This window comes from Pygocentrus nattereri, chromosome 4 (genome assembly GCF_015220715.1).
Source record: "Pygocentrus nattereri isolate fPygNat1 chromosome 4, fPygNat1.pri, whole genome shotgun sequence".
Classification (NCBI taxonomy): Eukaryota; Metazoa; Chordata; class Actinopteri; order Characiformes; family Serrasalmidae; genus Pygocentrus; species Pygocentrus nattereri.
The window spans coordinates 18763825-18786512 of record NC_051214.1 but is presented as its reverse complement, the minus strand read 5'-3'; the positions used below and the strand labels follow the sequence as shown (position 1 = coordinate 18786512).

At 39.2% G+C, this 22688-nt stretch overlaps 2 protein-coding genes across 3 annotated transcripts; both read right to left on the bottom strand.

The window, feature by feature from the left end:
• Positions 1-838: 838 nt before the first annotated feature.
• On the bottom strand, positions 839-11025 carry batf3 (basic leucine zipper transcription factor, ATF-like 3). Of its 2 annotated transcripts, XM_037537729.1 has the most exons (4): positions 10786-11025; positions 7137-7241; positions 2539-2694; positions 839-975 (listed from the first exon to the last, which is right to left on the bottom strand). In XM_037537729.1, the coding sequence occupies exons 1-4, from the start codon at positions 10858-10860 to the stop codon at positions 967-969; spliced, it is 345 nt and encodes a 114-aa protein (XP_037393626.1). In that variant the 5' UTR covers positions 10861-11025; the 3' UTR covers positions 839-966. The 2 variants fall into 2 exon arrangements, with proteins under 2 accessions (XP_037393626.1, XP_017556482.1); XM_017700993.2 differs by lacking the exon at positions 839-975 and having other exon boundaries at positions 2257-2694.
• Positions 11026-15598: 4573 nt separating this feature from the next.
• On the bottom strand, positions 15599-22630 carry nsl1 (NSL1 component of MIS12 kinetochore complex). Its single transcript, XM_017700991.2, has 6 exons — positions 22394-22630; positions 20921-20999; positions 20472-20602; positions 19479-19533; positions 19314-19381; positions 15599-16005 (listed from the first exon to the last, which is right to left on the bottom strand). The coding sequence occupies exons 1-6, from the start codon at positions 22622-22624 to the stop codon at positions 15763-15765; spliced, it is 807 nt and encodes a 268-aa protein (XP_017556480.2). The 5' UTR covers positions 22625-22630; the 3' UTR covers positions 15599-15762.
• Between the last annotated feature and the right edge of the window lie 58 nt (positions 22631-22688).

The window sequence follows — 22688 nt, the reverse complement described above, 5'->3', positions numbered from 1 at the left end:
AGTTTTAACTCAAGTGCTGTTTGAATGAAAACAAAGCTCATTTACATATTAGTCTTAAAAGCACAGTAACAAACAGCCTTTTTAATTCTGAGGGATAGAGAAAAGTTGTAATACGGTCATGGAAAAATTAGTTATGATTGGTTTCGGTTCCTAGAGTGCCTTGAAAAAAGTATTCAGCCCCCTTAAAAAATCATCAGATTAGACTGGATTACAAATGACACTTTGATATTTCGTGCTGTCACGTTTTTATTTTAAAAGACTCGTCCTCAAAATTAATGTCATATTGGTTTCATGTAAGAACATATTCTGTGATAAAAATGGCTAACTGAAAAATGCTGTATGCATAAGTATTCAACCCCTGTTCTGTGAAAGCTCTACATTTACACAGATGAAAAATATTGCCCTGATGAGGAAACAGTTGGCTTCCAGCTGGCCTTTACTGCATAAAAGACCCCCTTTAATTCAAGAACCATTAATCAGACTGTGAATCTGAAGGAAAAATGTGGAAAATAAAGATCACATTTTGAACAGTGAAGTATGGTGGTGGTAGCATCATGTTGCGTGGATGCTTTTCCTCAGTGGGGCCTGGGGATCTTGTTAGAATTGAAGGTCAGAAGGACAGTGTAAAATAAGCAGACAACCTGCTTCAGTCTGCTAAACACTAAAGACAAGACAAGGGAGAAATTTCACAGCAGAACTAGAACAATAAAAAGGTGGACATTCTACAGTGGCCAAGTCAAAGTCCAATTTGCAGTCCATAAGCACCACCCAACCAACAGGAACAACCTAGAGCAAATCTGCCAAGAAGAATGTGTGAAAATCTCTTTCAAACGCTGTACAAATGAGAATATTGCTTTGCTATAAAAATGCTGGCTGGAATATTCTGCACAAGCGCCGTTTGTAATCCAGACAAATCCAACGACTTTGAATACGTTCAAAAGGCACTGTAACCCCACACGAATGACATCAGTGGATCTGAGAGAAACAAAACAAGATGCAAGAAAAGTAGGATATGAGCCCTTTAATCAAAATCCACTTCATTAAAAAATACAAATATATACTTCATGTAATCTGGAGGTTTGCATGAGCACCAATGTGTTGCACTTGACAAACATGGAGAAAGGACTAAAACATTCATTCACTGGTTCATTTCTGAACTCTGCACAATTCATTTCAAAAGCAAATGTAACATAAGCAGCCAATCACACTGTGAACGCGGCTCATGAGGTCCCGAAACACTGAAAGGATATTTTGGTCGAGCTGCTTTGTCTAAAGCAGAAGTGTTCTTTACTTGTGGCGCTCGTCCAAAGCATCTAAACTGCAGCGGTGCACCAGACAGACTGGTTAGTGGTTAGGTGGTCCGTCAGAGCTCAGTCATAATAAAGAATTCATTTCACGTGAGCTGGAATACTATCTGACACAACGTGTTTCCTGCTGTGTCAAAGCGAAACTGAAATATCACACGTCATTCGGTCAAAATGAAAGAAAAAATATTTGACATTCCTTTTTGACACTCTATTCTAAAAACAGTGGTGGACAGTAACTGAGTAAATGTAATTAGTTTCTATACTTAAGCATTTTTTTGTGTATCTGTACTGAAGTTTTTCCATTGTGGGCGACTTTTTAATTTCACTCCACTGCATTTCAAAGTCAAATATCTTACTACATTAGTCTGTTCAACATAAATGATGAACTAACCTAACTTTGTGTAAATAGAGCACAATATAAATATGTCCACATATGCAGTCGTGACTGACGCGGCTTTTTTCTGAATTTATACAAACACCATTTCATTTTATAGTAAATTAGTTTGGGCTGGTTTATGTTTATGGACAGAGACCTACAGATCAATATAGTAAAGGAAACTCATTTGTGATCCTGAGTTTAAAGCCAGTTTTTATTAAACTTAAACTTGGAACTAAGTTGTAAATAAATCTTAAACTGAAACTTTGCTTGTTTGTAAAAAGTGATTTCAGAGCCACTCGGTTCTCCCTGATGGAAACTGTTTACCTTCAGTGTTTTGTGCTTATGATCATTTTAATAGACGTCAGCGTCACTAATTAAAGATGTTCTATTAAAAGACTGGTTTACCAAGAGAGACACTGGAGGATTTTCACCTAAAATGAGTTCATGAAGCGAGTCTTGTTATAAAAATGATAACAGGACATCAGAGCCATAATTACTCTTTTAGTACTTTTACTTTATACTTAAGTACATTTGAAGGTAAATACTTTAGTACTTTTACTCAAGTGGAGGTCTAAAGGGAGGAATTTCTACTTTTACTGGAGTAATATTTTACCTTGGGTGTCTCTACTTTAACTCAAGTACCTGGTTTTTGCTTCATCCACCACTGTCTAAAAGTGAAAACATCTAGACACAATCCAGATACATTTCAAACGGCATTTTCAAGCAGCAAAACATTTACAAAGGCAACTGGTCATTAGTACATAAACATGTGCACTTAACAATACTAAACATTATGAAGACACTGAAGATGGTAAATGATCTTGTCTCACAATAAATTCAAGGAGAGATTACATCAATGGTCCTTGGTGCTGAGAGCAAGCCACTGTTTAGAATAGGGCACAGAGGCTCATGGGACTGGAGGGCCTCCGCCAGACGTTTCTGTTCCTCAAGCAGCAGCTGAACCTCCTTCTTCAGCAAGCTGTTCTGCTGCTCCAAGCACTCATACGCCTAAGAGGGAACATATGCACTCATATCAGTTCAAACAAAATACATTCCGTTTATTTGAGTTCCAGTCAGATCAGCCATTAAGACAGAACAGAATATTAGACAGAAGCCTCAGAAATGAATTATAATTCACCACCCTTAGCCTTTATTAAGGCTGCTGTTATTTATCTCCAATCCTTTCGGGAGACTTTCTTTCAGTTTGGAGATATTTTTTCACACTTCCAAAGTTCAGTCTTAGAAGTTGGTTGCATTTTAAGCTTCTCATCACCCAAAAAATCCCAAACACATTCAGTAATGTTGAGGTCTGGACTCTGGAGTGGTCACCAGCAGCTTTTCTGTTTGAGCTGCAAATGTTCTTTGTTTTCTTTGCTGAGTGTTCTTCTCACAGTGGAAGGATGGACAGAAACACCTGTGGATTTTTATAGATCTGAAACAGATTTCCCTGCATCTCTCAAAGACGAAAGCTTTTAGGACTATTTATCTGATGGTGACACTTTTGGTGGCCAAACAGGTTGAGCTGTTGTTAGGAGTCTCATTTTCTCTGAGCTGGCCCTGTCATCAGGAGATCCCTGGTGATGCTACAGCTGGCTGTGGAAGGGAGTCCAGAAGAGCACAGTTGTCCTTGCTCTCTCTGGGGAGACAGGATGGCCCCCCATCTCCCACCCATCACTCAGTATGATGTTAGTCAGCCCAGGCGTCTGTCAGCTGATGTGGCAGTTGACTCTTTCCTCTGTGCACATTCGGCTGTTCAGTGTGTTGCATGAGTGAAAAGATGCGGTGGAGCTTCACAGGTCTCAGAGGAAGCCTGTGTTAGCCTTCGCCCTCCTCACTCAACTAAACTGTGGAGAAAACTAAAGGGGGAAAATCATTTTGTCTACAAATTCTAATAAATCCAGTTTTGGAAACTGTTTTTTTTTTCTCTCCAGTGGATTATCTTTTCTTTAAATTATCTCCTGAAAATCAATGACTTATGCTTAATGGCCGTTTTGACTGGAAATCAAATAAATGATGAGTGGTCTCTGACTTTTGCACAGTATTATATATATATATATATATATATATATATATATATATATATATATATATATAATATTATATATATTATATAACCTCTTTTCTTCAAAGTGGTAACTTTACAGGAGAAGCAAAAAACATGCTTTACTTATAACATAAGTCAATGGAACCACAATTTTACCATAGAATTTTGGGCTGTTTCTTTTGGTCCATCCATTTTAAAATTTCTGCACAATATAAAGGACAATAGTTTTTTTTTTAAATATGTCAAAAACTGAAAAATGGCAAAATTGGAGATAGGAGATTTTGTTCAGACAGCAGCGATATCCACTGTTAAAGCTAAAAATCTAATGAATGCATTTTCACACATTAACTCCGAACATGACTGCCATGGCTGAATTCTTTATTATTCTTTTTTATACTAGATGATGTTAATACAGCAAAACAAGCAATGGAAACTTAACAGAAGATTCAAACATTTGCTGATGTGGTTCCTGACCTGGTAGTACATACAGTAATCCATTAAAATGCACAGGAGTACAACACAAAGTGAACCTGTAACTTTCTAAACTGGCTAAAATGTCTGTGTGAACTCTCAACAGTCTGACCTGTGGCACCCTCCTGCCCCCAGTGCCCTTTTTTTTCTTTTTCTTTTTTAAAAGCCAAAATATGGTCAATCTAATTTCTCATTAGTTAAAGTGCAATTTCACCATTTTTTAAAAAAATTCTGCATAATTAGTGAAGATGTAAACAAAGTCATTCAGAGTGGTCTGATGTGAAATGCTCAGCTTACAGAACTGTTCATCAAGCCATGGTGGACCCACCTCAAGCCACAGAGAACGACTTTGTTTACATCTCAGTGACCGAATGATGAAGAAATTTAGAAAACTCTGTGGAATTCTCCTTCAGCGTCTTAACGTAGTTTGAGGAAACTCAAACAACTCTGAATGACTTTATTTACATCTTAACAATTGAATTATGCAGAAATTTCTAAAATTGGTGGCAAGCCCCTTTTAAAGATTATGGGAAAACAAGAATTTTGTCGTGTAAATGATGTGATATGATGGATCATGTTTAATATGACCAGGAACATGAAGTAACAAGTTTTTTTCCCTGCGGGTTCAGCCCAATGCCATGTGTGTAGTATAAATGTGTGGGGGGGGTGGAAAGAGTGAAGCACTGAAAACGGGTTATTTTATATGTTCCTCACATAAAATGAGCAAGACCAAGAATCTGAAGGTGAAATAATAATAAATAATTTTTTCTTTTGGTAAACATTGAAAACGGATCTCACAGACCTGAACACCATACATGGGTTAACATCCAAGTGTCTTAATTCAATTCAGTTAATTAAATTTAGTCTTAATTGTGCAGTCATTTAAATGAAATGTTCTTGTGTAGATGTTCTTGCCTTTCCATGGTGAGACATGAAAAGCTTCCTCCGTACGAATTCTAATCATACAGTGATTAATCATCATAAGGCCTTTGCACAGTCATGTGCAAAGGTTTGTACAATCCAGTCAAATGACATGTTTTGTTGATTTTCTAATTCAAAATAAGTGAATATATTTTATACAGAGGACGCACTTCTGTACATTTTAATGCACAAATACTGTTTATTTGCTGAACTTAACATATTTGGGTAAATGTTAAATGTTGGCTGTGAGCATTTTATATTTTATTTTAACAGTGTGTTCTCTGTAGAGGATGTGTTAAATCATTTTCACTTACAACCCCATTTCCGAAAAAGGTGGTATCCAAAATGTAAATAAAAATAGAATGCAGTAATGTGTGAATCATATAAACCAAATTTTAAACCATATTTTAAAAATGACTACAAAGACAACATAATAAATGTTGAAACTGAGAAATGTTATTGTATTTTGCAAAATATTTGCCCATATTGAATTTGAGGCCAACAACACATTCCAAAAAAGTTGGGACAGGGGCCTGTTTACCACTGTGTTTCATCTCCTCTCCTTTAACAGCGCTCTGTAAGTGTTTGGGAACTGAGGAGACGCTGCTGTAGTTCTGAAAGTGGTATGTTTTCTGTTCTTGTTTGATACAGGATTTCAGCTGCTCATCAGTTTCAGGGGCTCATTTGTTGCATTTTTCATCTCATAATGTGCCAAATGTTGTCAGTGGTGACCAGTCTGGACTGCAGGCAGGTCAGTTTAGCACCTGGACTCTTTTAATATGGAGTAGTGCTGCTGTAATACATGCAGAATGTGGTTTGCCATCATCTTGCTGAAATAATCAAGGCCTTTCCTGAAAAAGACGTTGTCTGGATGGCAGCTTAAGTTGCCAAAACATATGTATATTGTTCAGCATTAATGGTGCCTTCACAGATGAGCACATCACCCATGCCATGTGCACTAATGCCTCCCTAAACTATCATGAATACTGGCTTTTGAACCATGCACTGATAACAAGCTGAGTGGTCTTTAGCCCGAAGGACACAGTGTCCATGATTTCCAAAAAGAATTTCAAATGTTGATTCATTGGACCAAAGGACACTTTCCCACTTCCATTTTAAATGAGCTCAGCCCCAGAGAAGGTGGCAGCATTTCTGGATCCTATTTGGTTTCTTCTTTGTGTTTTAGAGTTTTAACTTGGAATTGTGGATGCAGTGATAAACTGTTTTCACTGTGTTTTTCAGAAGTGTTTCTGAGCCCATGCAATGATTTCTGCTATAGAACCATGTCTGTTTTTAATGCAGTGCTGCCTGAGGGCCCAAGGACCACAGCCAGCAAATACTGGACTTTGGCTTCGTCCTTTACATGCAGAGATTTCTCCAGATTTTCTGAATCTTTTAAATGACATTATGTACCGTAGACGGTGAAAAGCAAAAGTTCTCTGATGTTTAATTTTGAGAAACGTTCTTCTTGAATTGTTGGTCTCTTTGATGGTGCAGTCTTTCACACAGTGGTGAACCCCTCCTCTTCTTCACTTCTGAAAGACTCGGCCTCTCTGAGATGCTCTTTAATATCCCAATCCTGTTACTGACCTAATGTCATTCAACCACCAGGTGTTTTTTTTTAGCATTACACATCTTTACCAGCCTTTTGTCGCCCCTATCTCAACTTTTCTGGAACGTGTTGTTGTCATCAAATTCAAATTGGGCAAACATTTTTTAAAAAACAATACAATATCCCACTTTCAACATTTGTTGTCTTTACTATTACTATTTTACTATTTTCAATTAAATATAGGGTTTAAATGCTTTGCATATCATGGCATTTTGTTTTATTTACATTTTGCACAGCATCCCAACTTTTTTGAAAATGGGTTTGTAGAATTTGATTAGTGGTGTTCAAACCTTTTCTACACAGCTGAATATGAGGACTGACCACAGGGCAGCATATAAGGGGTAGCGGATGTCTCAGCTGTGTGGTATTGACAGGATACGATGAGCTCAAGTGTGAACTCACCTCGTGTAGCTCATCGGCTCTCTGGGTCTGTCTTTTGCGGCTCCTTTGTGCGGCCACTCGGTTCTTTTCTCTTCTCTTCAGCCTCCTGTCATCATCGTCAGAACTCTGTCATTAGTTAAGAGAAATATCATAAGACTGCATTTCCTCACTGAGAGCGTAAAGAACGTCTTTACTTTCAATGTAACCAGTTTCATAATATTTCTATTGATCCAGTCAGCATGAAATACACTATGTAAAGGGCATCTGCGGCGTTCAGATGAGGTACACTCTTAAAAATGATGGTTCTTCAAGGATTCTTTAGTGAATGATTCTATCTATATTTTTTGAACAGTTAAGAAATGTGATTAATTGCAATCATGGTATGTCCAGAAGTATCTAGACCCATTCTAATGAGTAAATTCAGCTACTTTAAGTTTCCCCTATTGTTGATACAGGTGTTCGACTTGAATAATCTCCATAGAAGCGTTCTGCCAAAAGGAGGCGATGCTGAGCAGCTGCACATCTTCAGTGTCAAGTGTTGGAGGGGTATAAAGACCAACCCAGCATTGGGCTGTGGAGCAGTGGAACCATGTTCTCTGGAGTGATGGAGCTCCATCCAGTAACTTTGGGATGACTTGGAGTGATCCAGAACTGACCATCCAACATCAGGACCTGACCTCACTGACGCTCCTGTGGCTGAATACAATCAAATCCTCACAGCTGCAACTTCTCCACTCTTGAAAAAGGCAATTTTTCAAGGGCTCTTTAGAAAAGTGTTAGTTCTGCTTAGAACCAGGAACACTCAAAGACCCCATTGCATGATCAAAGGGTCCTTCAGATTGAGGCAGAATATGTTATAGATGGTTTTATACAGAAATGTTTTAAAAAAGGTTCTAATATAGCACCAAAAGGGGTTCTGCTATTGTTACACGCTTGTCATGGCAACAACAGAAGAACCATTTTTGGTGCTAGGTTCTTTATAGAACAATCTACAGTACATTCTGTCAATCTTATGAACCCTTTGTTCATGCAAAGGCTTCTTTGAGTGATCAAGTGTTCTTTAGAAAAGAAAATGGTTCTACTTAGAACCATGAACACTCAAAGAACCCACTGCATGATCAAAAGTTTCTTCAGATTGAAACAGGATATGTTCTAGATGATTTTCATTATATAGAATTTATTTGAAAGAGGTTCTAATATAGAAGAACAGAAGAACCCTTTTTTGATGCTAGGTTCTTTATAGAACCATCTACAGCACATTCTGTCAATCTCATGAACCTTTTGTTCATGCAAAGACTTCTTTGAGTGTTCAAGTGTTCTTTAGAAAAGACAATGGTTCTACTTAGAACCATGAACAGTCAAAGAACCCACTGCATGATCAAAAAGTTCCTCAGATTGAAACAGGATATGTTCTAGATGATTTTCATTATAGACTTTTTTTGAAAAAGGTTCTAATATAGAAGAACAGAAGTAGCCTTTTTTGATGCTAGGTTCTTTATAGAACCATCTACAGCACATTCTGTCAATCTCATGAACCCTTTGTTCATGCAAAGACTTCTTTGAGTGCTCATGGGTTCTTTAGAAAAGACAATGGTTCTACTTAGAACCATGAACACTAAAAGAAACCATTGCATGAACAAAGGCTTCTTTGAGTGCTCATGGGTTCTTTAGAAAAGAAAATGGTTCTTTTTAGAACCATAAACACTCAAAGAACCCACTGCATGATCAAAAGTTTCTTCAGATTGAAACAGGATATGTTCTAGATGATTTTCATTATATAGAATGTTTTTGAAAGAGGTTCTAATATAGAAGAACAGAAGAACCCTTTTTTGATGCTAGGTTCTTTATAGAACCATCTACAGCACATTCTGTCAATCTCATGAACCTTTTGTTCATGCAAAGACTTCTTTGAGTGTTCAAGTGTTCTTTAGAAAAGACAATGGTTCTACTTAGAACCATGAACAGTCAAAGAACCCACTGCATGATCAAAAAGTTCCTCAGATTGAAACAGGATATGTTCTAGATGATTTTCATTATAGACTTTTTTTGAAAAAGTTTCTAATATAGAAGAACAGAAGTACCCTTTTTTGATGCTAGGTTCTTTATAGAACCATCTACAGCACATTCTGTCAATCTCATGAACCCTTTGTTCATGCAAAGACTTCTTTGAGTGCTCATGGGTTCTTCAGAAAAGACAATGGTTCTACTTAGAACCATGAACACTAAAAGAAACCATTGCATGAGCAAAGGCTTCTTTGAGTGCTCATGGGTTCTTTAGAAAAGAAAATGGTTCTTTTTAGAACCATAAACACTCAAAGAACCCACTGCATGATCAAAAGTTTCTTCAGATTGAAACAGGATATGTTCTAGATGATTTTCATTATATAGAATGTTTTTGAAAGAGGTTCTAATATAGAAGAACAGAAGAACCCTTTTTTGATGCTAGGTTCTTTATAGAACCATCTACAGCACATTCTGTCAATCTCATGAACCTTTTGTTCATGCAAAGACTTCTTTGAGTGTTCAAGTGTTCTTTAGAAAAGAAAATGGTTCTACTTAGAACCATGAACAGTCAAAGAACCCACTGCATGATCAAAAGGTTCCTCAGATTGAAACAGGATATGTTCTAGATGATTTTCATTATAGACTTTTTTTGAAAAAGGTTCTAATATAGAAGAACAGAAGTAGCCTTTTTTGATGCTAGGTTCTTTATAGAACCATCTACAGCACATTCTGTCAATCTCATGAACCCTTTGTTCATGCAAAGACTTCTTTGAGTGCTCATGGGTTCTTTAGAAAAGACAATGGTTCTACTTAGAACCATGAACACTCAAAGAAACCATTGCATGAGCAAAGGCTTCTTTGAGTGCTCATGGGTTCTTTAGAAAAGAAAATGGTTCTTTTTAGAACCATGAACACTCAAAGAACCCACTGCATGATCAAAGGGTTTTTCAGATTGAGGCAGGATATTTTCTAGATGATTTTTTTATATAGAAATCTTTGGAAAAAGGTTCTAATATAGCACCCAAAAGGGTTCTGCTATTGTCACACACTTGACATGGGAACAACAGAAGAGTCCTTTTTTGGTGCTAGGTTCTTTATAGAACCATCTACAGCACATTCTCTGTCAATCTGAAGAACCCTTTGTTCATGCAAAGGCTTCTTTGAGCGTTCAAGTTTTCTTTAGAAAAGAAAATTGTTCTACTTAGAACCATGAACACTCAAAGAACCCACTGCATGATCAAAGGGTTCTTCAGACTGAAGCAGGATATTTTTTTGATATTTTTTTTATATAGAAATCTTTTGAAAAACACTTTTCATGGTTCTATATAGTTCTATATATACTGAAGAACCCTCTATTTTGAAAGTGTGGTGACAGAAGACTAGAGGCTGTTACTGCTACTGCAGCTAAAGAGGGACAAACTCTTTATTAATGCTCCTGATTTCAGGGGGAAAGCCGGATAAACAGGAGCTCCAGTCCCAGAACTCTAAACACACAGTGACTCTAGTATGATTTGAAGCACGGTTCTAGATACAGCGGTTAGTTATAGTGCTAAATAAGTGGAACCTTTTTTCTACATAAGGTGAGAAATCTTTACTAATCAGCAGTAAAGGCTAAATTAGTCCCTCAGAAAGTTTGGTCTGAAGTTCTGAGTTAAGGGTCTCATACCTCGCTCCTTCGGCACAAGCGCTCAGCTGGAGCATCGCTGGGAGGAAAGCGGTCTGAAGCGCTGTGGAGCGCCATGGCAGGTGGAACCAGCACGTGTGGACGGAGGATCAGGAGATCAAATGAGAGATGAAAGAGCTGGAACTGAGGAATCACGATGTTTTGATCAGCGGAACTAAATGCATCTTTTGTCTAAGAGCAGCTTTGCCCAGCAACGTTGACCAGCGCGCTGCTTTCTCTGGTTTTACCGTCATTGTACCCATCACTCACTTTCTTTTAAGTCACGTGGTGCACTTGTTGAGCGTTGCAGTTCCTCCGGCGGCCGCTGCTGGAGCTGAGCTGAGCGCAGAGAGGAAGGCCTGACTGACGCAACGGCTGCGCTCAAGAACTCATTCCAAGAATAAATGAGTGATTTCTGCTCGTTTCCTTTCCACGAGTTCAGCAAACGTGAAGAACAAACAGCCGGTTGGGGGTCAGTGATGCTCCAGCTTTACCAAGGGGTTCGTTTTTAGTGCTTATTTACATAAATATGTACATACAGGTCACGCGACCCTGAGGGAGAAGTGGCTTAGAAAATGTGTGTGTGTGTGTGTGTGTGTGTGAGTGTGTGTGTGTGTGTGTGTGTGTGTGTGTGTACATACAGGGTTCTTTAGGAAAGACAGTGGTTCTATAGAACCATGAGCACTCATGAAAGAGACATTTGCCTGCTTAATAAGGTTCTATACATGGTGAAATAGTGAAATGGTTCTTCAGATAAATGCTTCTAAATGTAACCTTTCTGAGAACACCAGAAAAGACTGCTGCTTTTATGAGCTTATAGCAGTAGAACAACCCCTTATAGTTGACATGCAAATGGTTCTTTGGGTGTTGGGCACAGAAACATTGCCTTTATCCTTTTAAAGAGTACATACACACACACACACACACACACACACACACACACACACACACACACACACACACAAAACCTCGTATCTCCAAAAGGGTAACTTTACAGGAGAAGGAAAAAACACACTCTACTTTTATTGCAAGTCAAAGGAACCAGACATCTTTCCAAGCAAGTCTGGGTAATTTCTGTTGGTCCTTTCATCATGAAATTTGCACACAATATATCACACCACAGGCACTTTCAAATTATGTCAAAATCTGAAAAATGACAAAAATGGAGATATGAGGTTTTGTTCTGAGAGCAGCGATATATAAGTATATATAAATACATAGTTAAGTATTTAACTCTAAAATAGGCCTATATTATACATCTTAATAATTGTATATAAAAGTATATTTTTTCTGTCTTTCTTATTTTTGAGTAAAATTGATGGACTATTTATCTACAAGTTATGGTTAACACCGATTTACACCGATCAGGCTGGTGCGAGTGGATCAGACACAGCAGTGCTGCTGGCATTTTTAAACACCTCAGTGTTGCTGCTGGACTGAGAATAGTCCAACCAAAAATATTCAGCCAACAACGTCCTGTGACCACTGATAAAGGACTAGATTACGACCAACACAAACTGTGCAGCAGCAGATGAGCTATCGTCTCTGACTTTACATCTACAAGGTGGACCAACAAGGTAGGAGTGTCTAATAGAGTGGACAGTATTTAATACTCCAGCAGCACTGCTGTGTCTGATCCACTCGCACCAGCACAACACACACTAACACAGCACCACCACATCAGTGTTACTGCACTGCTGAGAATGATCCACCACCCAAATAGTACCTGCTCTGTGAGGGTCCACGGGGGTCTTGACTACTGAAGAACAGGGTAAAGGGGGCTAGCAAAGTATTAGAGAAACAGATGGACTACAGTCTGTAACTGTAGAACTATACACACACATACACACACACACACACATATGTGTGTGTATATATATATATATATATATATGTATATATATATATATATATATATATATATATATATATATATAATGTGTGTGTGTATGTAATTTATTATTTTTTTTATTCAACACAGGGGGCTTTTGTCTGGATTTGAAGGTGCCCATTAGGTTACGATCCTCATGGAAGATCCAACTACACAGACTATTCATTCATTTACACAAAGCACAGTCGTCCTCTGAAAGGTTCTCTAAGGAACCAAAAGTGCTTCTTCTATGGCCCTGTTATAAAGAAGCCCTCTAGGAGCTTTTGTATTTAGTACACAACCCAGTATTAATTACTCCACAACGTTGTGTATCCGAACAAGATTTCCAAGGCTTTGGACTGAAACTTGCTCCACATCATAGATCAGGGGTGAAAAACTCAATCACTGAAAGGGCCACATTGAAAAATCTCAACAAACCCATGGGCCTGAGAACAACTGTGTCTTTATTTCATTTATAATTAACATTTTGGTAGAAAGCCCACTGATCAGTGTTTATTCAAAATACGTAAAAACTTCAGCAGTAAAATACAGACATTTGTAGACATTAAAACATTACATAAATACTTGAAATATTCAAGTACTCAGTCATTTAAACTTGCCTATTAGTTTGAACTCGACTCCTGACGTCCTTTCTTTGCTCCAAGTTCATTAAGACATCAGTTTCTGAGCTGACGTTGAGCGTTACTGTTGGTTTTGAGTGCAGCTCAAATGCAGTTAGTCCATTTGGTGATATGTGGAATTGTGTAGAACTGAGGTGTAACCACTGTCCCATAGATTACGTTGCAGTGCATGCTGGGGACTGTAGTGCAGAGCACTGTGAAACTAAGCTAATATTAATAGAAAATTAAAAACTTTGTAGGCCGCATAGAATTGTATTGTGGGCCTGGTGTTTGTCACATTGGTAACAGGTCAAACTTGATGTTTGTTACCAAAAATCTCTTGTTTGTTTAATCTGAACATAGAAAGCAGCCTCAAAGTATCTGTAGTGGTGTGCTCCAGCTCATGTCAACAGCAGCCTTCTAAACTGGTGGGTTTGAGGTGGTATCTAGTAGTTTTGGGTTGAGGGATCTTAATTCCAGTGAAGGGAAACAGTACTACTTCATCATAGACATGACATTCTAGAGAACTTTGTGCTTGTAAATCCGTCATTAGTTTGGGGAAAGCCCTTTCATGTTTAGCCTGAGAGTGCTTCCCTACTCAAAACAAGGTCTTTAAATAAATGGGTCAGTTTTAGTGTGAAAGACTCACGGAGTCCTGACTGATGGTGCACCCACACAGAACTTACAAAGAAGTGATGGACTATATCCAACATCTTTGAGGTGAACTAGGTGGTCTTGTTGCCCAACATCAGTGCTTAAAGCTCCTGAGGCAGAATGGATGAAAATCTTTGCAGACGTGTTATAAAGTCTAGTTCAAAGCTTTTCCAGAAAGGCAGAGGCTGCAAAAGGGGGACCAACTCCATACCAATGCCCATGATTTTGGAATAAGACATTAAACAAGCACATATGAATGTTTAGTTTGCATGTCCACATACTTTTGGCCATGTAGCGAGTCAGTTGCTGCTCATAAGCCCTTCTAGGGGTGACCATACTTGTCACACTTAGATTTTCATTTACAACACCTTATATAATTTAATAATTTGGCTATAGAGAAAGATCAGATTGGTCAATGTAAGAAAGATCAGACATTTTTAATTAGCCTGTTTTTATCCAGGGGCACCACTTCTAGAGGGTACTGCACTTCTGTTAACATGACTTTACCACCGATGGTGATGATGTAGAAGTGGTGGACAGCTTTGGCCTATTCAGATAAATTAATGACAAGAAAGGATCCAACACTCAAGAAATACAATGCAGATTAGCTTGAAAAGATCTGTAAACACAATGATTTATCTTTACAAGATAAGAGTTGTCCAGGCTGTGGTCTTCTAGTCTTCTCTGTGGCTCTTGTGGGATGTGAAAGCTGGACAATAAACAGAAGAGACAGGAAAAAGTATTTTCGAGTTTCTTGAAAAGCAAAAAACAAACAAGCAAACTAACAAATGGACCCTCAATCAAATTAAGCCACACAATTCCGATCTGAGAAGCTTTCATATGTGGTACTGAAATCCAATCCGTATCTGATCTGTGGCAATGCAACTCAGTCTGAACAGCCAGAACGCAATTAATGTGTTTTTTACGTCCATCACATTTGACATTTGTCATAATTTTGTGCTGCTGAGACTTAATAAACATCTGGGTTGATATTTCTGTACAACATTAGAAGAGATTCGTCCAAAACCCTCCGTGTTTGAGGAGATTTCTAAAGAAATGTCCGAACACGGCCGCAGGAGAACGAGGCTGCAGTGTCAAGAAACAGATAAAAGTCTCAAAGCAAAGTTTAAAGAATCCGAGGATGTGAACCAAAGAAATGACCGTGCCCTTTTTACAGCAAGCAGAACACATTCTGGGTGATGAGCCCAGCTGTCAGTCAGTGAAGCTTCATGATGGCTGCAGTGATGATGGTGAAGATGAAGCTGGTCCTCCGGGAGCGACTGGCGTTCATCGGCGGTCGTGATTGTTTACCTCTGGATGACCCGCGTGATGCAGTGTGACACTCACGCGGGTTAGTTTAGGAGCTGATCTGGTCAGACTGTCACATAGAGATCACATTTAAAAGATAATCTGAACAGACAAATAAAAAAAATCAGATTTGGTGAGAAGATCAGATTTGGGCCACTTTTACCTGCTTTGTGAATGTAGCCATTACGAGAAGAACTAATTCACTGATAATACCATCATGCATGAATTGATACAATCAGAAAAAAATCATGAACAAGCCTTTAAAAAGTCTAAAGACCCAAACAGAGGATGGGATATTGTGGAGAAACACCGTCCATGTGGTCTCCAGGAGCGGGAATCAACTCGACGACACTAACACAAGTCATTGAGTTCAGAAAACTTTTTAATCCACTGACATTTTTAAAGAGTTTAAGATATTCGTACAGTTTTAGGAAACGGAATAAACACTGATTCTCTAAATGAAAAGCTATTTTGTTTTTTTACGCTACATTCAGTCCTTGGGAATTAACACACACAGACATGCCTGATTTAGTCTTCAGCAGATGTGGCTGGAATCTTGGCCAGAGGGATGTAGTCCATGCTGTATTCTGTCTCAGATGCAGCTCTTCTGATGGTCTGTCTGCGGACAGGCGCCTTGTTGCACAGGCCCGGGCAGCCTTCACCATTAGAGCTGCCAAACACGTCCCTGTAGACCTCCACGGTCTCGGCTGAGGGCTGCATGTTCAGCACCTGATGGAGACCCTCTGCTGTCTGCTTCAGCGTTTTCAGTGACTGCAAACAGACCAAATAATATTTTAAAAAAATATTTAGGATGTAAATTATTTTTCTTAGATTTATGGGAAAATCAAATATACAGCATTTCTCAAATGAAACTGTCGTAACAGGAACCTTAACTAACTTCACTACGAACAGCTGGTTAGTATATTATGATGGATGGATCCTGAAGGAAATTTAGCTGCCAGTATCAGTTGCACACTTACAATAATAAGGGTGATACAACATCTACAGGCTTATATAGAATGAGAAATATTTAAAATTATGCAATAAGATCTATCCTAAGATAAAAAGACAGAGTATACTGACTAACACAGAGTGATATATCGAACCAGCAGCTGGGAAAAGCTTTGCTGCCTCAATGTAACTTGATTAAACCACGTAATCTGGAATAATTCTGCTGAATATTTTTACCTTTTTGAGAATTTTAACTAGGTATAATTTTGGGCTGGGAGCACTTATCAATTTATCAGCCATTGTTAATAATGGCCATGAAATATGTCAAATTTTCTTGTTTTTTATGGATCAGCATTCTGGGCTGAAGTTATCCAGGTTTCAGGTTTACGATGTAAAGCCTTTTTATGCAGCCTCAGCTTTTACAAATGAAAAAGTAAAAGCATTTTTAATGCACTGAAACTTTCACATCAAGTCTGATGTGTTCATGTGGGACACCCCCAACTGTAGAACTTGGCCCTTATGGGGATTCATCGCCCCCTTCTGGGACAAATGTAAAGTGTACTATATAGAAATGCAGCCGTAATACACCTGTAGTGAGTAGTGGGTGTATATAATTTTTTAAATAAAACCATTTCTGGTAGGTGAACTGCAATGCCATGGAGCAAGAGGGCAGAGGGTGGTGCAGACAGCCCAGCACATCACTGGGGTCCAGCTCCCAAATCTCCTGACTGAGAGCACCAGCTGCTGCCTGAGGAAGAACAGGAGGATTCTAACAGTGTGTGTGTGTGTGTGTATATATATGTTACAGCTGCAACAATTAGTCGTTCAATCGATTAGTTGTTGACTATTAAATTAATCACCAACTATTTTGTAATCGATTAATCGGTTCGAGATACTAAAAGTAAAAATTCTCTGATTTGTATATCTTAAATTTGAATATTTTCTGGTTTCTTTACTCTGTGAATATATTTTATGGCATGCACAAGAAAAGTAATTTGAGGTCATCTTGGGCATTTTATAGACCAAACAACTAATCAATTAATCAAGAAAATAAGTAAAGGTTAATCAATAATCAATATAATCATTAGTTGCAGCCCTTTTTTATATTTTTATATGTAGATAGAGGTAGGTGGCGTGGTGGGTAGCGCTGTCGCCCCACAGCCAGAAGGGCCTGGGTTCGATTCCCCGACTGCGTGACCAGGGTCCTTTCTGGAGGAGGTTGCATGTTCTCCCTGTGTCTGTGTGAGTGTATGTCTGTCTGCCCTGTGATGGACTGGCGACCTGTCCAGGGTGTGTCCTGCATACCGCCCTATGACCACTGGGATAGGCTCCAGCAACCAACCCCCCCCAAACCCTCACCCCCACAGCGACCCTGACGGAGAAGCGGCTTAGAAAATGGATGGATGGATGGATGGATGGGCCTTTGTACCCAAGATCTTCACTCACCTTTGCACCTGTGTTATGTGATTTTATTTTAGAATATATTTATATATTCTGCTGCAGGGGCCTAGGCCACCTAGGGCCTCCCCGCAATCTCCCACTGCCAATATGGCACTGCACTGCTCCCCCATGCTGGACCTTGCGGGTGGTGGGCCCACATGGCCTCCCCACGTTGCCTCTTCGGGCTGAGCCTGGCCGGATTCGGGCTGAGCCTGGCCGGAAACTTTGGATCGTGTTAGTCTGGGTCTTCACTCCAGACCTGATCGCCCTGTGAGACCCTATCAGGAGCATATTGCTCCCGACGACTTAGCTGTGAAGATCCCTAGACCACACAAGCCCTTCCGCCACGACAAGGCCCCAATCCAGGAAGGGCATTTTCACCCTCTCACAGATTGTTGAGGGAGCATGGGAGTTTACCAACCCAGTCTACATGTGTTTTGTGGACTTGGAGAAGGCTTATGACCATGTTCCTCGAGATATCTTGTGGGAGGTCATCCGGGAGTATGGGGTGCCGGGGCTACTACTCCGGGCTACTACTCCGGGCTATCCAATCTCTTGTACTCCCAGAGTGAGAGCTGTGTCCGTATACTAGGCATTAAGTCAGACTCTTTCAGTGTTAGCGTTGGACTCCGCCAGAGTTGTGCCCTGTCTCCACTCTTGTTCATGATATTCATGGACAGGAGGTCAGCAGGGCATTATGTGTGAAGGCCGGAGGGTGGCGTCTCTGCTATTTGCAGATGATGCTGTTCTTTTGGTGGAATCACATGGATGCCTCCAGCGCTCGCTGGAGCGGTTTGCAGCTGAGTGTGAAGCGGTTGGTATGTGGATCAGCACCTCCAAGTCCATGGTCTTGGCCCAGAAAAGGATGACATGCCCACTCCAGGTAAGGGGAAAGGACCCGCCCCAGGTGGAGGAGTTTAAGTATCTTGGGTTCTTGTTCACGAGTGACGGGAAGAGGGATCGTGAGATCGGCCATAGGCTGGGACAGGCAGCAGTAATGCAGTCACTGTACCGGACTGTAGTGGTGAAGAGGGAGTTGAGCCAAAAGGCGAAGCTCTCTGTTTACCGGTCGATCTACATCCCAACCTTCACCTATGGTCATGAGCTGTGGGTAATGACCGAAAGAACGAATGAACGGTCCCAAAAACTCAGCTACATCTTATTTCTCATCCACATTTCTACAAGACTGGAATTCGAGAGCTTTTTGTTGAAACTTTCCGTTCCACCTTAAATGATGAAGCAGTGCATGCTGTGACTTGTACAGGCACCTGAATGTAACTGCTGCATCGGTCACAGTCATTACAGACATTCGTGCTGGAACCCTAAAGGGGCTAGTCTGCACAACTTGAACAGCTCTTTGTTGCATATCGATATGACGGTTATGATAAAACGTCTTAGGAAGAATTTCAACCACTACTCAGTAGTGAAAACATCTAGATCGATGATTTTGTCCTTATTGTCTCAGCATGTAACTTGCATAGAGCAAGGAACCTTCTGATACTTCAAAACATGTGCATGTGAGTACATCGAGTACTTCACTACTGTAACTTCAATAAGTCTACAATGATACTTTTGGATTGGTTAAAAACATTTCAGTAAATGCAAGACTGCAGAAATGACGCGAATGCACAGAGCATATTATAAAACAATGCATTAGGCTGAAGTCAGTGAGCAGCAGTTACTGGTACCTTAATGACTAAAGATGCTTGACTGAACATCTCGGGCGCAGCCGCAGACACTTTGCTCATGAAGGTGTCTGTAAGAAAAAAAAAAGAGGGACATAGCCATCAAATCTATGAACAACGGCATGAAAAATATGAATTTTTATTAGATGTTTTTACATAAACACTCACCTTGCGCAGGATCTCGTTTCACTTCTTGCGGCTTAACTGTGTTTTCAAACAAACCCTGAACCAAATATAAAGGATATTAAATACATTTGAGCAGCCAAAAAATAATTTTACTGGCCAAAAAAAATTACTCATTCATACATCATACATCTAGTGGCTGAATGGTGGTGGTACAAATCACTTTTAAAATACCTGTTATTCTATTTTACAATGTAACTGAGTAAATGTAATTAGTTTCTGTACTTAAGTATTTTTTGTGTATCTGTACTGAAGTTTTTTCATTCTGGGCGACTTTTTACTTTCACTCCACTACATTTCAAAGTCTAATATCTGACTTTTTCCTCCACTACATTTTGAGAAATCTGTCGTTCCTTTTGGTTTCTGTGTGTATAAAAACGTAAAATGTCAAAACGAAAGAAGCGCAAAACAAGAGCACCAATCAGGGCACAGCGGTCACTTTGTTTAGAGCTTGTTTTGACCTGTTGGTCATTCCGACCCAGTGCAGCACACGGTTCAACATCAGCACGGCAGCGTAAAATTTTGGGAGAGTCTATTAAACATAAATGATGAACTAACCTAACTTTGTGTAAATAGAGCACAATATAGAAATATGTCCACATATGCAGTCGTGACTGATGCGGCTTTTTTCTGAATTTCTACAAACACCATTTCATTTTATAGTAAATTAGTTTGGGCTGGTTTATGTTTATGAACAGAGACCTACAGATCAATATAGTAAAGGAAACTCATTTGTGATCCTGAGTTTAAAGCCAGGTTTTACTAAACTTGGAACTAAGTTGCATTGAATTAATTAACCATTTAGTACTTTTACTTTTGATACTTAAGTACATTTGAAGGTAAATACTTTAGTACTTTTACTCAAGTGGAGGTCTAAAGGGAGGAACTTCTACTATTACTGGAGTAATGTTGTAACTTGGGTGTCTCTACTTTAACTCAAGTACATGGTTTGTGTACTTTGTCAAGTAAAAGACCAACCATGAGTTTCCGCTCAGCCTTCAATGACCGCACAACATATGGAAGGATCTTCTTTGGGTAAATGCTGCGTTTCCTGGTGGTCTGTACAATCTTCTCATCCAGCATGTCATCCAGTGCACCGAACTCACAATCTAGAGATCAAATAAATCCCTTTAGGTATGCAGCATTACAGAGTTGATCAGATCAGGCAATGAAACTCAATTCACAGACAAACTTTGTTTTAATAATTAAAATGTACATCTGGTGAAAAACATATTTACACTATTCCACTGCATTTTAACATCAACTATAAGGCACACTAAGTTCCTCTAAAAGAGTTATCACCACAGCTATCCCATGTCATAGTAATAGTGCTGTTATTAGAAGATATTATGGATGTCTGGCTTTGTTCTAACACGGTCCTCCCAACAGCAGTGAGGTCAGGCTTTAAAACCTCTTGATTTACATACCGTCCCCATCCTCTTCTGCTGCCTCCTCCCACGGTAAACCATCAACAATGATGTTTTCTTGCACTACAATTTCAAAATTCTGAAAAAGAAATAAGTGACAGATGAAGCATGAATTCATATAAGACCACTAATGACACGGCGAGCACTACTGATACCTTTAATATCAATATTTTATGGCAGACACTGAATGACAACAGATTTATCACCCATAAGTCTAGGGCTCAGTCCCATTCCACCCCTGGCCCACAAATCTGAAAATTTTCCCCATTAGAAAATGATAGTAACCATCATATTGTCTTAGTTTAATGTTGTTTTAATGTATTAGGCTCCTTTTCTCCATTTTTGACATTTTTCAGATTTTGCTATAATTTGAAATGCCTGTTACCCTTTACATTGTGTGTACATTTCATGATGAAAAATGACTTGGAAAAATGTCTGGTTCCACTGACTTCCATTAAAAGTGAAGTAGGTTTTTTCCTTCTCCTGTAAAGTTACCATTTTGGAGATACAAGGTTTTGTTCCCACAACAGCGATTATATTTCTTCAGTGATGTCTGTAAATAATGGTGTTTATCAGACTTGCTCCAGTGGTTGAATCACATGCCAGGCACCATGAGTTTTTACTGAGCTGGGAAAATCTGCCTGAAGTTCCAGCACCAGCGAACTGGACCCTCACTACCGCACAGCTCTCTGGGTCCCTCAGTCATTTTACACTATTACTTTCTCACCACCTCCACTCTGCCTCACACTGCTTTAACTGCCTTTTTACTATTATTGTCTTATTTTCATTATTTTCTTACTTATTTGATTATTTACTATTTTAATTATTATTTTATTAGCTACGTTTTAATTATTGTTTGATATTTTTTTCTGTATGTCTATTATTAATGTTTCTTTTTTTATGGATACCTGATCTGAGATTATATATATATATATATATATATATATATATATATATATATATATATATATATATATATATATATATAAAATTAAATTTACTTTTATTATTAGACACGTTTTTAACATATCAAATATGTACCAACTCGGCAACACTGTGAATGAGGGTCGCCCTCATTAAATAAAGGTTGACCGATTAAGAAATCACTAACAGCATGCTGATGTCTCAGTAGCCAGCTAGCTACTTTTCCCGTTCCACCTTAAATAATCCCGCAGTTCAAATCGACGCCTGAAGCGCCAGAACGCAGCTGCTGCTCCTTTTAAGGTGGAACGGGGAAATTCGAACAAAAAGCTGGAGAATATCTGAGCTTCAGCTTCACATCAATGAGGAATCGGGGGTGATCATAAATAATCGCCCCCTCTTTGAAGGCTAGAGAGCCGCGCTAGTTTGTCCCGTTTCGTAAGGCAAAATTTCAACGACTACCCCTTGGATCCCAGTTAGGGGTAAAAATGAGAATCAGGATCGGGCGTAAATATCAACTTTAGCTCCGCTCAGCTGCTTAATTTGCCTCACCGTCAGCATTTCCTGGCACAGCTTTTCCTTGTCGTCCTCGCAGAGCTGAGACTGACCATCGAGCAGCTTTTTGAGCAAACTCTTATACCTCGCAATCTGCTGAAGAACGACTTTCTTGGACTTAACGTTCACCCTGTAATCGGGCTCCTTCTCCGCGTCCTCCATTTCTACCGCCAAGCCTTCAAAACGATGTGTTCCACCAAAATAAACCCTGAAGGAACGGCGCTGCATAAAGCGTCCGTCTTCTCCAGGGCTGTCTCTCAAATGACTCCATACTCCCTATAAAGTGCGCTAC

What these genes read in the sequence shown, in the direction of transcription:
- nsl1 (XM_017700991.2), bottom strand. Translation starts at nt 22,624, where the DNA reads ATGCAGCGCCGTTCCTTCAGGGTTTATTTTGGTGGAACACATCGTTTT. An exon ending in GAAACGAGATCCTGCGCAAG is followed by an intron (nt 19,382 to 19,478) that starts GTGAGTGTTTAT and finishes TTTTTCTTACAG; the next exon opens with ACACCTTCATGAGCAAAGTG. An exon ending in AAGCATCTTTAGTCATTAAG is followed by an intron (nt 16,006 to 19,313) that starts GTACCAGTAACT and finishes GTCTGTTTGCAG; the next exon opens with TCACTGAAAACGCTGAAGCA.
- batf3 (XM_017700993.2), bottom strand. Translation starts at nt 10,860, where the DNA reads ATGGCGCTCCACAGCGCTTCAGACCGCTTTCCTCCCAGCGATGCTCCA. An exon ending in GCTTGTGCCGAAGGAGCGAG is followed by an intron (nt 7,242 to 10,785) that starts GTATGAGACCCT and finishes AACTAATGACAG; the next exon opens with AGTTCTGACGATGATGACAG. An exon ending in GAGCCGATGAGCTACACGAG is followed by an intron (nt 2,695 to 7,136) that starts GTGAGTTCACAC and finishes GTTCCCTCTTAG; the next exon opens with GCGTATGAGTGCTTGGAGCA.